The 16,626-nt window shown below is 44.1% G+C and overlaps 1 protein-coding gene across 6 annotated transcripts in view; it reads left to right on the top strand.

Annotated features, from left to right (window-relative positions):
• Positions 1 to 584: 584 nt before the first annotated feature.
• LOC115206232 (stAR-related lipid transfer protein 13) overlaps positions 585 to 16,626 on the top strand; it is a 114,089-nt gene continuing 98,047 nt past the window's right edge. Inside the window, exons 1-7 of one of the 6 annotated variants that reach the window (XM_029772952.1) lie at positions 585 to 992; positions 1,991 to 2,083; positions 5,004 to 5,164; positions 5,811 to 7,027; positions 7,070 to 7,805; positions 11,996 to 12,145; positions 13,676 to 13,846. In XM_029772952.1, coding sequence (XP_029628812.1) covers positions 6,000 to 7,027; positions 7,070 to 7,805; positions 11,996 to 12,145; positions 13,676 to 13,846 — 2,085 coding nt within the window. In that variant the 5' untranslated portion in view covers positions 585 to 992; positions 1,991 to 2,083; positions 5,004 to 5,164; positions 5,811 to 5,999. Of the gene's footprint in view, positions 993 to 1,990; positions 2,084 to 5,003; positions 7,028 to 7,065; positions 7,806 to 11,995; positions 12,146 to 13,675; positions 13,847 to 16,626 lie in introns of all 6 variants that reach the window. The other 5 variants (XM_029772956.1, XM_029772954.1, XM_029772953.1 and 2 more) reach the window with 5 other exon arrangements.

The following is a 16,626-nucleotide window of genomic DNA, read 5'->3' as shown; positions in this document are numbered from 1 at the left end:
CCTATAACATAGCAGCATATCTTTGATCCTGAGAAGATCCTTTGGAATTCCTTATCTCGGCCATCTGTGTCTTTATATTTTAACCAGCTACAGCAGGATATCAAGGCATGTTGCCACTCCTCCTCAGTAGGAATCCACTCTGCTGCGCCTGACTGCCATGTTGTTGCATCCAGATAGGATGACACACTACACACACACACACACACACACACAGACACAGACACAGACACACGCACGCACGCACACACACACACACACACACACACACACACACACACACACACACACACACACACACACACACACACACACACACACACACACACACACACACACACACACACACACACACACACACACTCTGAGTTCAGTGACAATAGAGTCATGAGCTCACTCTGTCTTCACAGCCTAACATGTTGTGTTAGCTGGAACCACATATTACCTTGTTCTCTTACTGTGCCAAATACCAAATAATACTCCTCTCCCTCACTTCATCTCTATCTCCCCCTCCCTCTCTCTCCTATCTCTTCTCTCCTCCCCCTTCCACCTCCCACACAAATGCACACACTCACTCTCACACTCCTTGCCCTTACACATATTCTGAATGGCTTAGTCAGAGCGCTAGCAGCATGCATAGAGGTAACCAGCGTTAACCTCCACTAAGCCCTGAGGGAGGATAGAGAGGTATAGTTGAGGAATAATTGAGGAATAATTGAGGAAGAGTTGCCCTGCAGAGGAAGACCTGCTTGAGTGGCTTCACTTCTGACAGGAGACTCTTCTACTCTCTCTCTCTTTTCACTCTCTCTTCTACTCTTGTCTCTTCTGACAGAGACTCTCTTAGTCCCTCTCTCCCTCACTCTCTATCCTGCTCTCTCTTTTGTCTTAAGAGAACTGTGGCTTCACTTTAGGACTCTGTCTCTCTCCAGTGTTTTGTTGCTGTGATCTCAGTTTGTCTGTTTAGACAACAAACAGGACTATTCTCCACCTAACAGGTAAGACTCTACTTGTGTCTCAAATGGCACCCTATTCCCTATATAGTGCATTACTTTAGACTAAAGCCCTATCCATATCGGCCCGGGTCAAAAGTAGTGCACTATAAAGGGAATAGGGTTCCATTTTCTGTCTGTTTGTTTTTTGTTTTCATTGCCCTTTGAGACACTTTCCATCTCTGACTTGTCAGTCCTGGTGTCCTCACCGTGGGTTCGTGTGAGCTGTAACAGCTCCTGCTGTTACAACTCTCTGCCTTTATCAAGTTGGATTACTTTGTTCTGTGTCAACATGATTTGATCTTTCATTGACTGTTTTAAATGTAACCCATATCCAACTCTATATCTATATTCACATCCAACTCTTTGATTGTGTTTGTAGATACATTTTATAGAAGATAAAAAAATATGTAAAACATTTGTATGTTTCTTAAATTGAAGAAAATTGTTCAAATAAAATTAAACAAGAGATTGAATTCCTCAGTTGTGGGATCAGTTTCACAGAATAAAACATGTAGAGACTAGGGTTGAATATTTTATTGAGAATCTACCAATTTTCCTTCCTGAGAAAATGGAAAGAAATGACTGGGCTTCCCGGTATTCTCGTTTAAACCGGAAGTGCTATTTAAAAGCATATAATACAATCTAAAAAAATCGGACATGATTATACCACTGGAAATGGCTAAATATACACATTCACTAATGATTTCTTGTTGTATTCTTTGCAATTTAATCAACTCAAAGTTCTCTCAAAGTCACCACACTATTTTGTTGATATAGGCTAGTTTTAATGAAGGCCTATGAAGCACTATTGGCCGACTGGTCAAATATTATGAGGTTATTACAATGTTGTTATAATTAGGCTACATAAATGTTAGCCTACATTTGACTGAAAGATGCATCATGGTCCTTTTCTCTCCCCTTGCACCTGGCTATCGGGGGAATTTGGGAAAGTTGTGGCTGTTTTTACTTTATGATATCCGTTTATTGTGCTAATCAAACAGATAAACTGTAGCGGAGATTCAGCATCATGGATAGCGCCGCGGTTGATCATTGCCCGCGAATCTAAACCGCCGTGCATCATGTGCTATTCTAAGGTATGCTATATTTTACATAAAAGCTAACATTTTCTTACTGCATTTGTTATCATTCATTAGCCAAAAAAATCTATGACATTTCTAGCAAATTCTAGTCAATGATCCTCTCTCAAGGTCTTGTTTTAAAATGTTTGTCACAGCATAAAATAAATGAATCACAAGCCTTCTGGCTACACTAAGTTGGACTATAAAATGAAATTAAATAAAGAAGTCAAAATCCAGAGATGATTCTTTTCCGTTATCTGGAACTGAACACCCCCCTCTGCAACTGGATCCTGGACTTCCTGACAGACCGCCCCAGGTGGTGAGGGTAGGCAACAACACATCTTCCTGGCCATGCACAACTCCCAACATCATCATTAATACGTTTGTTGAAGACATGACGTTGGTAGGCCTGATCACCGACGACGATGAGACAAGCCTATAAGGAGGAGGTCAGTGACCTTGTAGTGTGGTGCCAGGACAACAACCTCTCCCTCAATGTCAGCAAAACAAAGGAGCTGATCCTGGGTTACAGTAAACAGGAGGGCTGAGCACACCCCCATCCACATCGACTGGGCTGTGGAGCTGGTTGAGAGCTTCAAGTTCCTCTGTGTCCACATCACTAAGGAATTAACATGGTCCAAACACACCAACACAGTCATGAAGAAGGCACAACAATGCCTCTTCCCCCAAGATTTGGCATAGGCCCTCAGATCCTCAAAAGGTTATACAGCTGCACCATTGAGAGCATATTGACTGGCTGCATCACCGCTTGGTATGGCAACTGCTTGGCATCCAACCAAAAGGCACTACAGAGGGTAGTGCGTACGGCCGAGTACATCACTGGGGCTGAGCTCCTTGCAATACATGACCTCTATACCAGGAGGTGTCAGAGTAAGGCCCTAAGAATTGTCAAAGACTCCAGCCACCCAAGTCATAGACTGTTCCCTCATAGCGTAAGTCTGGAACCAACAGGACCCTGAACAGCTTCTACCCCCTAGCCATAAGACTGCTAAATAGTTAGTTAAATAGTTAACCAAATAGCTACTCAGACTATCTGCATTCATCCCTTTTACACTCATTCTTTTGACTCATCACGTACGCTGCTGCTACTGCTTATTTCTTAGGATTATACTGGTACTCTGTGTATATAGCCAAGTTATTGTTACTCATTGTGTATTTATTCCTTGTGTTATTATTATATAAGGCGGAGTGATTTCTGCATAGTGCCACTTTAAATATGCACTATGCAGAAATTGCTCCTCCCTTTCCTGGTTGTTAAAATTCTAATAGTTCGCCGAATTTCAGTTTATGTGACAAAAAAGCAAGTATAGTGTGAAGAATCATTGTACCATTTAAACCGCTGTGAAATATGTTTTCCATAATCAAAAATATTGTATTTTCAGCTGTTTGAAGCAGGTGTACAAAACCAAAAGTAAAAGATGCAAAACTTAACTTTAAACGTAGAAAAACAAATAGCGCACATAGAACAGATCTACAGATCTACCGCATGTGTGTATTTGAGCAGTTGTTATAAGAGCTAGAGTCAGGGCCATGGTCCAAGATGCAGCAGCTGCTTGGTTCTCAGGGCAGCAGGGTGTGTGTGTGTGTGTGTGTGTGTGTGTGTGTGTGTGTGTGTGTGTGTATATGTGTGTGTGTGTGTGTGTGTGTGTGTGTGTGTGTGTGTGTGTGTGTGTGTGTGTGTGTGTGTGTGTGTGTGTGACAACAGAGCAGCAGGCTGTACTGTAGCTACATGGGAGCCAGCTCTCTGATTCTCTATAGCTGTTTCATGGATAGCTGTGTGTCAGCTTAGGAGTCATCCATTACACCATACACACTTACAAAAAGGTGCTATCTAGAACCAAAAAGGGTTATTTGGCTGTCCCAATAGGAGAACCCTTTGAAGAACCATTTTTTTGTTCCAGGTAGAACCCTTTGTTTCCTCGTAAAACCCTATTAGGTTCCATGTAGAACTCTTTCCACAGAAACCAAAAATTGTTCTACCTGGAACAAAAAGGTTTCTACCTTGAACCAAACAGGGTTCTCATATGGGACAGCTGAAGAACCCATTTGGAACTCTTTTTTCTAAGTGTGTACAGATCAACCATACTACTAAATAACCATCCATTACACCATACAGATCAACCATCCTAATCAATAATCATTCATTACACCATACAGATCAACCATACTAATCAATAATCATTCATTACACCATACAGATCAACCATACTAATCAATAATCATTCATTACACCATGCAGATCAAGCATACTAATCAATAATCATTCATTACACCATGCAGATCAACCATACTAATCAATAATAATTCATTACACCATGCAGATCAACCATACTACTCAATAATCATTCATTACACCATACAGATCAACCATACTAATCAATAATCATTCATTACACCATGCAGATCAACCATATTAATCAATAATCATTCATTACACCATGCAGATCAACCATACTAATCAATAGACTTCTAGCTCTCCATACATACAGATCAACCATACTAATCAATAGACTTCTAGCTCTCCATACATACAGATCAACCATACTAATCAATAGACTTCTAGCTCTCCATACATACAGATCAACCATACTAATCAATAGACTTCTAGCTCTCCATACATACAGATCAACCATACTAATCAATAGACTTCTAGCTCTCCATACATACAGATCAACCATACTAATCAATAGACTTCTAGCTCTCCATACATACAGGAGGAAAAGTTCTTGTCCAGGGAATATGAGGACAGTTGCAAAGGCATTCATGACTGAGTTTAAGCTGTAGCGTGACCTCACAGTTGGGGTTAGTGTATCTATCTGTGAAATGTAGGGAATGCAGTTACTGATGTAACTTTGTTATCAACTTGTTTGGAAAGAGCAGTCTGAGAAAAGCCTCCCTTTGTACCCTGAGACAGATGGGGATCCCTACACAGAGTGGAGTGATTATGGAATGTGTGTGTGTACAACAGCTGCTGGGGAGAGTAGCTATATTCCTGTGTGCAGAGATGTCACTGCCATAGTGTCAGAAAAAGATCCAGACTTGAACGTTGCAGTCTTTGAGAAATGTCCCTGTGAGGTACTTATGACTTGGAACTAATGTTTTTTTATTGTCCGTTTGTTTTAATGCAGTATCTTCTCTTATGCAGTATCTTCTCTGTATCTTCTCTAATGCATAATCTTCTTTGTATCTTCTCTAATGCAGTGTATTCTCTAATGCAGTATCTTCTAAGTATTTTCTCTAATGCAATATCTTCTCTAATGCAGTATCTTCTAAGTATATTCTCTAATGCAATGTCTCCTCTAATGCAGTGTCTTCTCTAATGCAGTATCTTCTCTAATGCAGTGTCTTCTCCGTATCTTCTCTAATGCAGTATCTTATTTGTATCCTCTCCAATGCTGTATCTTCTATATTGCTGTATCTTCTCTGTTCATTTAATGTTGTAACGTTATCTTCTATCTTTGTTTTGCTGTATCTTGTCTGTTTTTAATGCAGTATCTTGTCTGTTTTTAATGCAGTATCTTGTCTGTTTTTAATGCTGTATCTTGTCTGTTTTTAATGCAGTATCTTGCCTGTTTTTAATGCTGTATCTTGTCTGTTTTTAATGCTGTATCTTGTCTGTTTTTAATGCTGTATCTTGTCTGTTTTTAATGCTGTATCTTGTCTGTTTTTAATGCTGTATCTTGTCTGTTTTTAATGCTGCATCTTCTCTATTTGTTTCAAGTGATCTGCTGTTTGATCTGTGTGAAGGTTGGTGTTGCTAATCCAGGTGATGAGGATGTCTGAGAGGAACATGGCAAATCCATATAGCTCTTTCATCAGACAGCAGTCCCTCTGGATCTACCTGACCACCAGCCACACCACCAGACTACCTGTTCCCTAGTAACACACTGTAACAGACTGTAGAGACAACATGGACACAGCTCTGATGTTTACTCTGGAGGAGCGACAGTCTCTGGCCATGTCAGCATCACCAGGCAGGACCTTCTCACCACAGACACAGCCAACAGCACAGACACAGGTACAGCAACAGACACAACCACAGACACACACACACAAGTCCTCCTCAGACTGTGCTCCAGAGTCTTCTCATGATGGTGACAGCTCCACAGAGAGCAGTGAGGATGTCTGTCTGCCAGGACCTCTAAGCCTGGAGCTGTCGAAACTGGAACTAGACCACCAGGACACACCCCAGCAGGACAGGGAGGCTGGTAGTGAATATAACAGTACTGGAGCTCCTGGGATAGAGGGAGATCTAGCTGTTAGTACTGGAGGTCCAGGAGGGCCAGCAGGGCCAGCAGAGTCTGGTTCTGATGTCTCCCCTCCTGACCCTCTAGACCTAGTCCAGATCGTCTGTCCCGCGGGTCTCCTCAGTGAGCCAGGCAGTGTCACATCACCATCGCCTGATGATGCCAATAACAATGGATTGGATTTACACAGCACTTCTCCAGGAGCAGCTGAGGACCACTGCCTAGCCTCCAATGTTCCTTCTCCTAGGATAGAGGGAGATGTGGATGTTCTTGCTCTTAGGATAGAGGGAAACCTGGAAGTTGAGGACAGTAACAGACGTGTAGAATCAGGACATACCCTGGATGCTAACCTCTCTGGTCAGTTAGAGGACATGGAGCTGGGACATACCTCACCCAGGCAGACAAAGACCGACATGGAGCTGGGACATACCTCACCCAGGCAGACAAAGACCGACATGGAGCTGGGACATACCTCACCCAGGCAGACAGAGACAGACATGGAGCTGGGACATACCTCACCCAGGCAGACAGAGACCGACATGGAGCTGGGGCATACCTCACCCAGGCAGACAAAGACCGACATGGAGCTGGGACATACCTCACCCAGGCAGACAGAGACCGACATGGAGCTGGGGCATACCTCACCCAGGCAGACAGAGACAGACATGGAGCTGGGGCATACCTCACCCAGGCAGACAGAGACAGACATGGAGCTGGGGCATACCTCACCCAGGCAGACAGAGACAGATAGGGAGGTAGAGGAGGAGTCACCCAGGTGGACAGAGACAGACAGCCAGCCTGAGGACTACTCAGAGGGGCCTGTGGAGAACGGACAAGTCCCTACTGATCTGGAACACACAGAAGACAACCATGTCCCCGTCCCTCTAGTCCCAACAGAGAATGGATATATCCCTACCCTTCTGGTCCAATCCGAGACAGAGGTCAGCCACGTCACTATCTCTGTGGTCCAATCAGAGGCTTTTAGCTCTGTCCCTTCTCTAGTGGTCAGTGTAGACAACAACATGGATCCCTTCAGACCTCCCTCCCTCACCCTGGCCCTCTCTGAGGCCCCCTTGGCAGGGCTAGGCCTCTGCGATCACCCCTGCATTATCAAACACAAACCTAGCTCCATCACCTTCTCAGACTTCACCTGTAGTCCCTCCACCTGTCACTCTAGCACCAACCACAGCCTCTTCATCAACAACAGCTCTGACTGCAGGGAGTCTTCCTCAGAGAAGGATGATGAAGGTGAGGATGATGAAGATGGGGATGATGAGGACACATTCCCAGAGCTGCTTCAGAGCAGGGAGTTCCTGGTCAGTCGGAGGAGAAGGAGCAGCAACAGAGACAAAGGAGTTAAGGAGAGAGGATCTACAACCAACACTACAGCCAGCTCCCACCTCTCCTCCTCCTCCAAAAACCAGAACCACAGCGGCTACGAGGCAGAGACTGAGACCAGCAGCACAGAGGTAGGCTACTGTTTATTGTCATTACAGACGCATTTTAGAGACAACTGTAAAGATAGTCCCACCTGTATTCCTCACATATTGATGTAATATTCATGTCCACCTAAGGTCAGCTGGTTCAGTAGAGATGTGTTTGAAAGTTTATGTCAGAGTTGGGCACTGTGTACTAACTGTAGTTCAACACCATTAGATACAGTATATTAATGTATATGAATCCATCGTATGTTAATATAATCCAGCCTGTTCTCTCAATGAGGAAATGTAACTGTTTCTCCCCCAGGCCATGTATTTCCTGCCTCTTTGCCAGGGGCCATATGTATCAAGGGTCTCAGAGTAGGAGTGCTGATCTAGTTCTGCCTTATAGATAGATGATAATGAATAAGATTACATGAACAGAGGGGACCTGATCCTAGATGGTAATGAATAAGATTACATGGACAGAGGGGACCTGATCCTAGATGGTAATGAATAAGATTACATGGACAGAGTGTAATGAATAAGATTACATGAACAGAGGGGACCTGATCCTAGATGATAATGAATACGATTACATGGACAGAGGGGACCTGATCCTAGATGATAATAATACGATTACATGGACAGAGGGGACCTGATCCTAGATGATAATGATACGATTACATTGACAGAGGGGACCTGATCCTAGATGATAATGAATACGATTACATTGACAGAGGGGACCTGATCCTAGATCACCACTCATACTCTGAGATGCTTGATACAAAAAAGTCTTATATTATTTAATTCCACTAAGGCTCAGTACAAACACAGTGCTTTGCTATACAAACACCTTCAATAGTCTGCTCCCCACTGTTTGTTGTTTTTGCATTCTGAGATATTACTCTGCTGGAATGAGTGTGTAGGAGTAAATTCATCTAGCATTTGGTAGATTACCATCTAGACCTTGGTAGTTACCAGGCTGTGAGTCCATCCCTCCAGGTTTACTAGTTACCAGGCTGTAACTCCATCCCTCCAGGTTTACTAGTTACCAGGCTGTAACCCCATCCCTCCAGGTTTACTAGTTACCAGGCTGTAACCCCATCCCTCCAGGTTGACTAGTTACCAGGCTGTGACTCCATCCCTCCAGGTTGACTAGTTACCAGGCTGTGAGTCCATCCCTCCAGGTTTACTAGTTACCAGGCTGTAACCCTATCCCTCCAGGTTTACTAGTTAACAGGCTGTAACTCCATCCCTCCAGGTTTACTAGTTACCAGGCTGTAACTCCATCCCTCCAGGTTTACTAGTTACCAGGCTGTGACTCCATCCCTCCAGGTTTACTAGTTACCAGGCTGTGAGTCCATCCCTCCAGGTTTACTAGTTACCAGGCTGTAACTCCATCCCTCCAGGTTTACTAGTTACCAGGCTGTAACTCCATCCCTCCAGGTTTACTGGTTACCAGGCTGTAACTCCATCCCTCCAGGTTGACTAGTTACCAGGCTGTGAGTCCATCCCTCCAGGTTTACTAGTTACCAGGCTGTAACTCCATCCCTCCAGGTTTACTAGTTACCAGGCTGTAACTCCATCCCTCCAGGTTTACTGGTAGCTACCAGACTATGAGTGACCACATCTTCCAAGGTTTACTGACGTCTAAAAGTCTCTTCTGGATGTTTATGAATCATGTTTACATCATAAATCTATGGTTTAACTTTACAAGTGTCAGAGACACCAGATCTCTGACAGTGCATAGCTGTCATTCCTCAGCTAAACCCTCTGTAGATAAGATATAATAGCAACCCTAACCCTGGAGATGAGAACATACAGTAAAACAGAAGGGAGAGGTTAGGTAGGGAACACTCCCACTGTCTCTGCTGATAGCCCTGGCAGGCTTTACAGGCTGTTTGACACCACACTGGGAATGGGCTGTTTGTGAGCATAAAGGTTGTTTGGGGAAAGGGAGGAGGAATGCTTTAAATACCTGGAATTGGTTTAAACTGTGACCTTGTCAAAAGTTGTACACTAGATAGGAAACAGGGTGCCATTTGGGACGCGACCAGGAGCTCTGACAGGCAGCACTCATGTTTGTTCTTCAGACAGTCCATTTTAACTGCAGCTTTTCATACTAACCATCTGAGGGCACTATTGCTACATAGTAATCCTGCAAGGCCTATCCACACGTCTCCCTCTCTCCCCCACTTTCTCTCTGGGCATCAATCAGTTGGTTATGTATGTTTGTGTATACTGTAAAAAGACACATGTTTCTGTGATGTTGTTTATCTTTCTATAGTTTATAAGTGAAAGGATTCTACTGGTGTGACTGTTCTCACCAGGCAATAGACCTGGGAACGTAGCGGGTAACACCTAGAAAGTTAGGAGAGACTGGGTTTTAAGTTAGGAGAGAATGGGTTTTAACTCTTTTTCAGTGGAGAAACCCATTAGCCTAGCCGTTGTGCCCTTTTGCATGCCACCCTGCTCAAACTCTAACCCAGTCATCTCCAGTCCTCTCCCTGACTGGTGATCTGTACCTATCTCAGTGGGTGGTATGGTCCAGGCACGGTGCCCAGAGCTCACGCACTTAACTCCTCATTACCATGTCAAAGACCCAGCCTTGGGGTTTACAATGTGGCCAATTTGCACTGATGAAGTTATCGTCCCTCTCACATTTAGCTATCTTCCTGAAGATAACACTACTCATACCGGCAGCATTGCCATGGTATCAGTGTTTCTCACTATCGATGGGGCCAGAGAATTGAGGAGAAAGGAATCATGGGTAGTGTCTCTCTCAGCTTCAAGCCTCTGGAATTCCACTCATTCTGAGGAAAAGTGTTCACATTCCGAGGCAGGCAGGCAGCACTGTGTGTGGCTGTCAGAGAGAAGAGAGACAGTGGGAGACAGTGTGTTGTAGTGTGCTCCAGATATAGCACAGAGAGACAGACTGACAGATTGAGGAGTTTCCCCTGTCAGAGGTCAACCAGCTGACCTTAGGTGGACTGACTTCTGCTCTGATCACTAGCACCCTACTAGTAACATCTTTATGTTGTAAGAACTCTCTAGAGGCATTAACACCTCTAGTTCCCTGTCTCTACATTGGTTGTTGTTTCCCATTAATTGTATTTCCTATATTTTCTTGTCCATTCCCATTTTGTTTTCATTCTGATGAAGGCCATGGACGGCCAAAACGTCATGGCTTTAACTTGAACTAGAATAAAAAAGATCAAGATTTTAATTGAGAGGGAAAGTCGTTCCTATATACTGTATGTTGTGAGTGTGACTCTGCCTTTACATTGAAGCAGGAAGAACAGGAGGCCAATGGGAGGGTCACACCCATCTCCACCGAAGGAGGCTGTGGCTCAGACACCAGCACTACGGTAGCCCCGCTAGAGAACACACCCCTCAATAGGATGATTGTCAGGAGGAGAGGGGTTTTAATGCAGCATGGAGTAAGAACTGGGGGCACAGGGGCTCCTGGGGGCCCTAACAGACAGAACATAGAGCCGGGGGCCAGGGGCTCCAACAGACATACAGACACACTCAGAACACAGATGACAGTTCCACAGGTTAATTCCAGGAAATGAATTAATGGCTTTGTGTCGGCTGCTTGTCTTCTGAGTCACACCGTTGCGCAACAAGGCTCTCAAATAGAGAGAGAGATCGTAACCTCCAGATCCTCTAACACAGCTCATGTTTGTCTCTGGATGCGTCCCAAATGACACCCTATTCTCTATATAGTGCATATGGGCCCTGGTCAAAAGTAGTGCACTATAAAGGGACCAGGGTGCCCTTTGCCACACATCCAGAGACAAACATGAGCTGTGTTAGAGGATCTGTGTTACTGCGTGATGGCTGCTGAGAACTAGGTGGTGAAGCTATCACATTTCCCTCTATGGTGGTCTGTACTGTTTACTGCTGTTAACTTTCACTCTGACATTTATAGAAGTATTTTATTGCTCCTCTAATGATCTCTTAAATGTATTTAGAGTTTTTGTTATCACCTGGTGCTCATAACCTTCTGTTATTATCCAGAGAATTCAATGGTAACTCTCTGAATGATCTTCTTTATTTCCTGTCCATCTACGGAGTAGTGATTGTTGTGGTCCTCAATCATTTACCTTTGTTTCTGATAACTGCATGCTCCAGTTTAGTACATGGTGTCACAATAGTCTGTTTCTGCAGAATCTATAGGTTTATCCAGTGTTGTCTAATCACACACTCTTCCCCCTGCCTTTCTCTTCCCCCAGGAGTCTCCCCTGGTCCAGCCTCAGACCCCATGGTGTGAGTCTATGAGCCAGCTGATGAGGGAACTGGACCAGCTCAACCTAGACATAGAGGAGGCTCTGAGTGCATCATCCTCCCCCTCGGACACACCCTGCACTGCACGCAGACAACAGGTCAGTCACACACACACCCTGCACCTCACGCAGACAACAGGTCAGTCACACACACACCCAGCACCTCACTCAGACAACAGGTCAGTCACACACACACCCTGCACCTCACGCAGACAACAGGTCACTCACACACACATCCTGCACCTCACGCAGACAACAGGTCAGTCACACACACATCCTGCACCTCACGCAGACAACAGGTCAGTCACACACATCCTGCACCTCACGCATACAACAGGTCAGTCACACACACACCCTGCACCTCACGCAGACAACAGGTCAGTCACACACACACCCTGCACCTCACGCAGACAGACAGCAGGTGACATGACCATGTTAATTGAAATGCGAGCCATGTACTGACCAGTGGTACATATGGGAAATGTATTCATTCTTCTGCAGCCTATCATGATGGCACATGCTTTTTCATGCTCTCTGCTGTCTATAATCAATTTACTGAGCTTTGTGAAGAGGAAATCCCGATGGATTATTGTTATAGTCATTCAACAGGTGTCTAACAGGACTATAAGTCCATGCTGCTATATCATGTACTGTACATTACACATACATTCACCTAGCTAAGCCCCTGACCCAGACAGAGAGAAGACTAGACTCAGGATCAGTCCCAAATGGCACACTATTCCCTTTATAGTGCACTACTGTTGACCAAAGCCCTATGGGTGCCATGTGGGACGCATGCCTCAGAAGCTTGTAGGTCTGGGAAGGACTGTTCCGTCATAAGCCTTAAGGATAACTGTGATATATGTTGATATACATACAGTTTGTTGTCATACAGTGGAAGCTGTCTGTCTGGAACACTATGGCCATTGTCAGGCTGTCTTTGATTTCGCTTCTCTGACTGCTGCTGGCGTCCATTTTATGATGTGAGAGGAAGGAGCTGGCTGTTAGAAAAGCTGTTATAGTATGTAGTGTGTCTAGCAGTAGTCTGGCCAGGGTGGTGGGCCAGGCGGGGCGGAGACAGACAGACAGCCATTGTGTAGAGATATTGTTACCGGGACCATGTAGCTCTGGTCCTACATAAGACTCCTTTGGAGGCTTGCATCATGACATATCCCAGCAGTCAGTTAGCAGGGGGCAACAACAAACCTGTATGGTTCTGTATGTGATCAGCACAGAGGTCTTGTTGTGTGGGTAGAAGAGGTTGTTTGTATGATTGAGCATGTTAGGAATGGTTACCGAGTGGTTTGCAGAGGGGCACATGCCTGCAGGCATCAAATCAACAGCCATAACACACATTCACTGAGACAGCTTTAACTAACAGCCAGCCGCTGGTGAAGGAGATCACACGACGTCTTTACTAGGGGGAGTTGACAAGGTCCTTTGTCCTTTCAATGGACAATTAACACATGATACAGGCTGCCTTGTCACTATCTGTTGCTGTCTGTCCAGTAGAACTGGAACTAAAGACTGCGTTCCCTGCCGCTGACCATCCCAGAGACAGAGAGACAGAGAGACAGAGAGACTGACTGGGATCCAGTGTTGACGGTTGTTGTTGTGCTGTTATTGCAGTATGGAGCTGTGTCTGGGACGGCAGTAAACCAATCTCTTAACGAGGAGGACAGTACACTGCTGCAGCGAGGGGAACCAGATACAGAAGAATGTCCCAGACAGGACCAACACAAGACCTTGGCCCTGCGTAGCTCAGCCGAAGGAACCAGAGCCAGGACCAAGAAGACAGTCGTAAGTTCCTATCAGAGTCTCCCTCCTCCTCTCGACTCCTGTGTGCTCTGTGCCTGTCTGTCTGGGTCTGGGTGAAACCATGTGGTATAGATATCATCAGATAGCTCTCACTTTACATACAGTGCCTTCAGAAAGTATTCATACTCCTTGACTTATTTCACATTTTGTTGTGTTACAGCCTGAATTCAAAATAGATAACATAGATGTTTTTCCCACCCCCATACACACAATAGCCGATAATGACAAAGTCAAAATATGTAAAAAAATATATATATATTTTTGCAAATCTATATAAAAAAAGTATTCACATAAGTATTTACACCCCTAAGTCAATCCATGTTTGAATCACCTTTGGCAGTGATTACAGCTGTGAGTCTTTCTGGGTAAGTCTCTAAGAGCTTTCCACACCTGGATTGTACAATATTTGGATTGTACATTACATATTATAATTGTTTTAATTCTTCAAGCTCTGTCAAGTTGGTTGTTGATCATTGATGGAAAGCCATTTCCAAGTCTTGCCATAGATTTTCAAGCCGATTTAAGTCAAAACTGTAACTAGGCCACTCGGGAATATTCAATGTCATCTTGGTAAGCAACTCCAGTGTATATTTGGCCTTGTCTTTTAGGTTTTGTCCTGCTGAAAGGTGAATTTGTCTCCCAGGGTATGTTGGAAAGCAGACTGAACCAGGTTTTCCTCAAGGATTTTGCCTGTGCTTATTTCTATTCCGTTTCTTTTTGTCCTAAAAAAAACTCCCTTGCCGATGACAAGCATACCCATATCATGATGCAGCCACCACCATGCTTGCAAATATAAAGAGTGGTACTCAGTGATGTGTTGTGTTGGATTTGCCCCAAACATAACACTTTGTATTCAGGACATAAAGTGAATTTCTTTGCCACATTTTTTGCAGTTTTACTTTAGTGCCTTACTATGTAAAGGTTAAATAAGATAAAAATATTACAAACAGGATGCATGTTTTATAATATTTGTATTCTGTGCATGCTTCCTTCTTTTCACTTTGTCATTTAGGTTAATATTGTGGAGTAACTATAGTACAATGTTGTTGATCCATCCTCAATTTTCTCCTTTCACAGCCATTAAACTCTGTAACTGCTTTAAATTCCCCATTGGCCTCATGGTCAAATCTCTGAGCGGCTTCCTTACTCTCTGGCAACTGAGTTAGGAAGGACACCTGTAACTTTGTACTGACTGGGTGTATTGATAGACCATACTAAGTGTAATTAATAACTTCACCATGCTCAATCGGTGGCCTTCTTTGCAGGGCATTGGAAAACCTCCCTTGTCTTTGTGGTTGAATCTGTGTTTGAAATTCAACTGCGGAACCTTACAGATAATTGTATGTGTGGGGTACAGAGATGGGGTAGTCATTCAAATATTATGCTAAACACCATTATTGCACACAGAGTGAGTCCATGCAAGTTACTATGTGACTTGTTAAGCACATTTTTAGTCCTGAACGTATTTAGGCTTGGAATAACAAAGGGGTTTAATACTTATTCACTCAAGACATTTCAGCTTTACATTTTTTATGAATTTGTAAAACAAAAATAATTCTGCTTTGACATTATGGGGTATTGTGTGTAGGCCAGTGACACAAAATCTCAATTGAATACATTGTATTCAGGCTGCCTTCAGCTAGCTACAGAAAGATAGACCTTCTCTCTACTAATGTAAACAACATTCCTCTTATTAGCTGGGTAATGTAATTCATGAACTAAGGATGGCAGCAAGAATGAACGTTTTAAGTGATATACTGTACGTATTCTTTTTGTCCAGATGGGATAGGGCAGTATTCAGTGTGATGGCGATTGGGTCATCTGTGGACCTGTTGGGGCGGTATGCAAACTGAAGTGGGTCTAGGGTGGCCGGTAAGGTGGCGGTGATATGATCCTTGACTAGCCTCTCAAAGCACATCATGATGACAGAAGTGAGTAGTACGGGGCGGTAGTCATTTAGTTCAGTTATCTTTGCCTTCTTGGGTACAGGAACAATGGTAGCCGTCTTGAAGCATGTGGGGACAACAGAATGTGATATGGAGCGATTGAATATGTCTGTAAACACACCAGCCAGCTGATCTGCGCATTCACAGAGTTCAAGTAACAGACACATCTCAACTTCAACTGTTCAGAGGAGACTGCGTGAATCAGGCCTTCATGGTCGAATTGCTGCAAAGAAACCACTACTAAAGGACACCAATAAGAAGAAGAGACTTGCTTGTGCCAAGAAACACGAGCAATGGACATTAGACCGGTGGAAATCTGTCCTTTGGTCTTATGAGTCCAAATTTGAGATTTTGGGTTCCAACTGACGTGTCTTTGTGAGACGCAGAGTAGGTGAACGGATGATCTCCGCATGTGTGGTTCCCACAGTGAAGCATGGAGGAGGAGGTGTGATGGTGTGGGGGTGCTTTGCTGGTGACACTGTAGGTGATTTATTTAGAATTCACACTTATCATGGCTACCACAGCATTCTGCAGCGATACGCCATCCCATCTGGTTTGCTCTTAGTCGGACTATCATTTGTTTTTCAACAGGACAATGACCCAACACACCTCCAGACTGTGTAAGGCTAATTTGACCAAGAAGGGGAGTGATGGAGTGCTTTATCAGATGACCTAGCCTCCGCAATCATCTGACCTCAACCCAATTGAGATGGTTTGGGATGAGTTGGACCGCAGAGTGAAGGAAAAGCAGCCAACAAGTTCTCAACATATGTGGGAACCCTTTCAAGACTGTTGGAAAAGCATTCCTGGTGAAGC

The sequence above is a fragment of the Salmo trutta genome, chromosome 13 (assembly GCF_901001165.1).
Source record: "Salmo trutta chromosome 13, fSalTru1.1, whole genome shotgun sequence".
NCBI classification, from domain to species: domain Eukaryota; kingdom Metazoa; phylum Chordata; class Actinopteri; order Salmoniformes; family Salmonidae; genus Salmo; species Salmo trutta.
The sequence above is the reverse complement of the archived record's forward strand: the minus strand, read 5'-3'. Positions and strand labels throughout refer to the sequence as shown.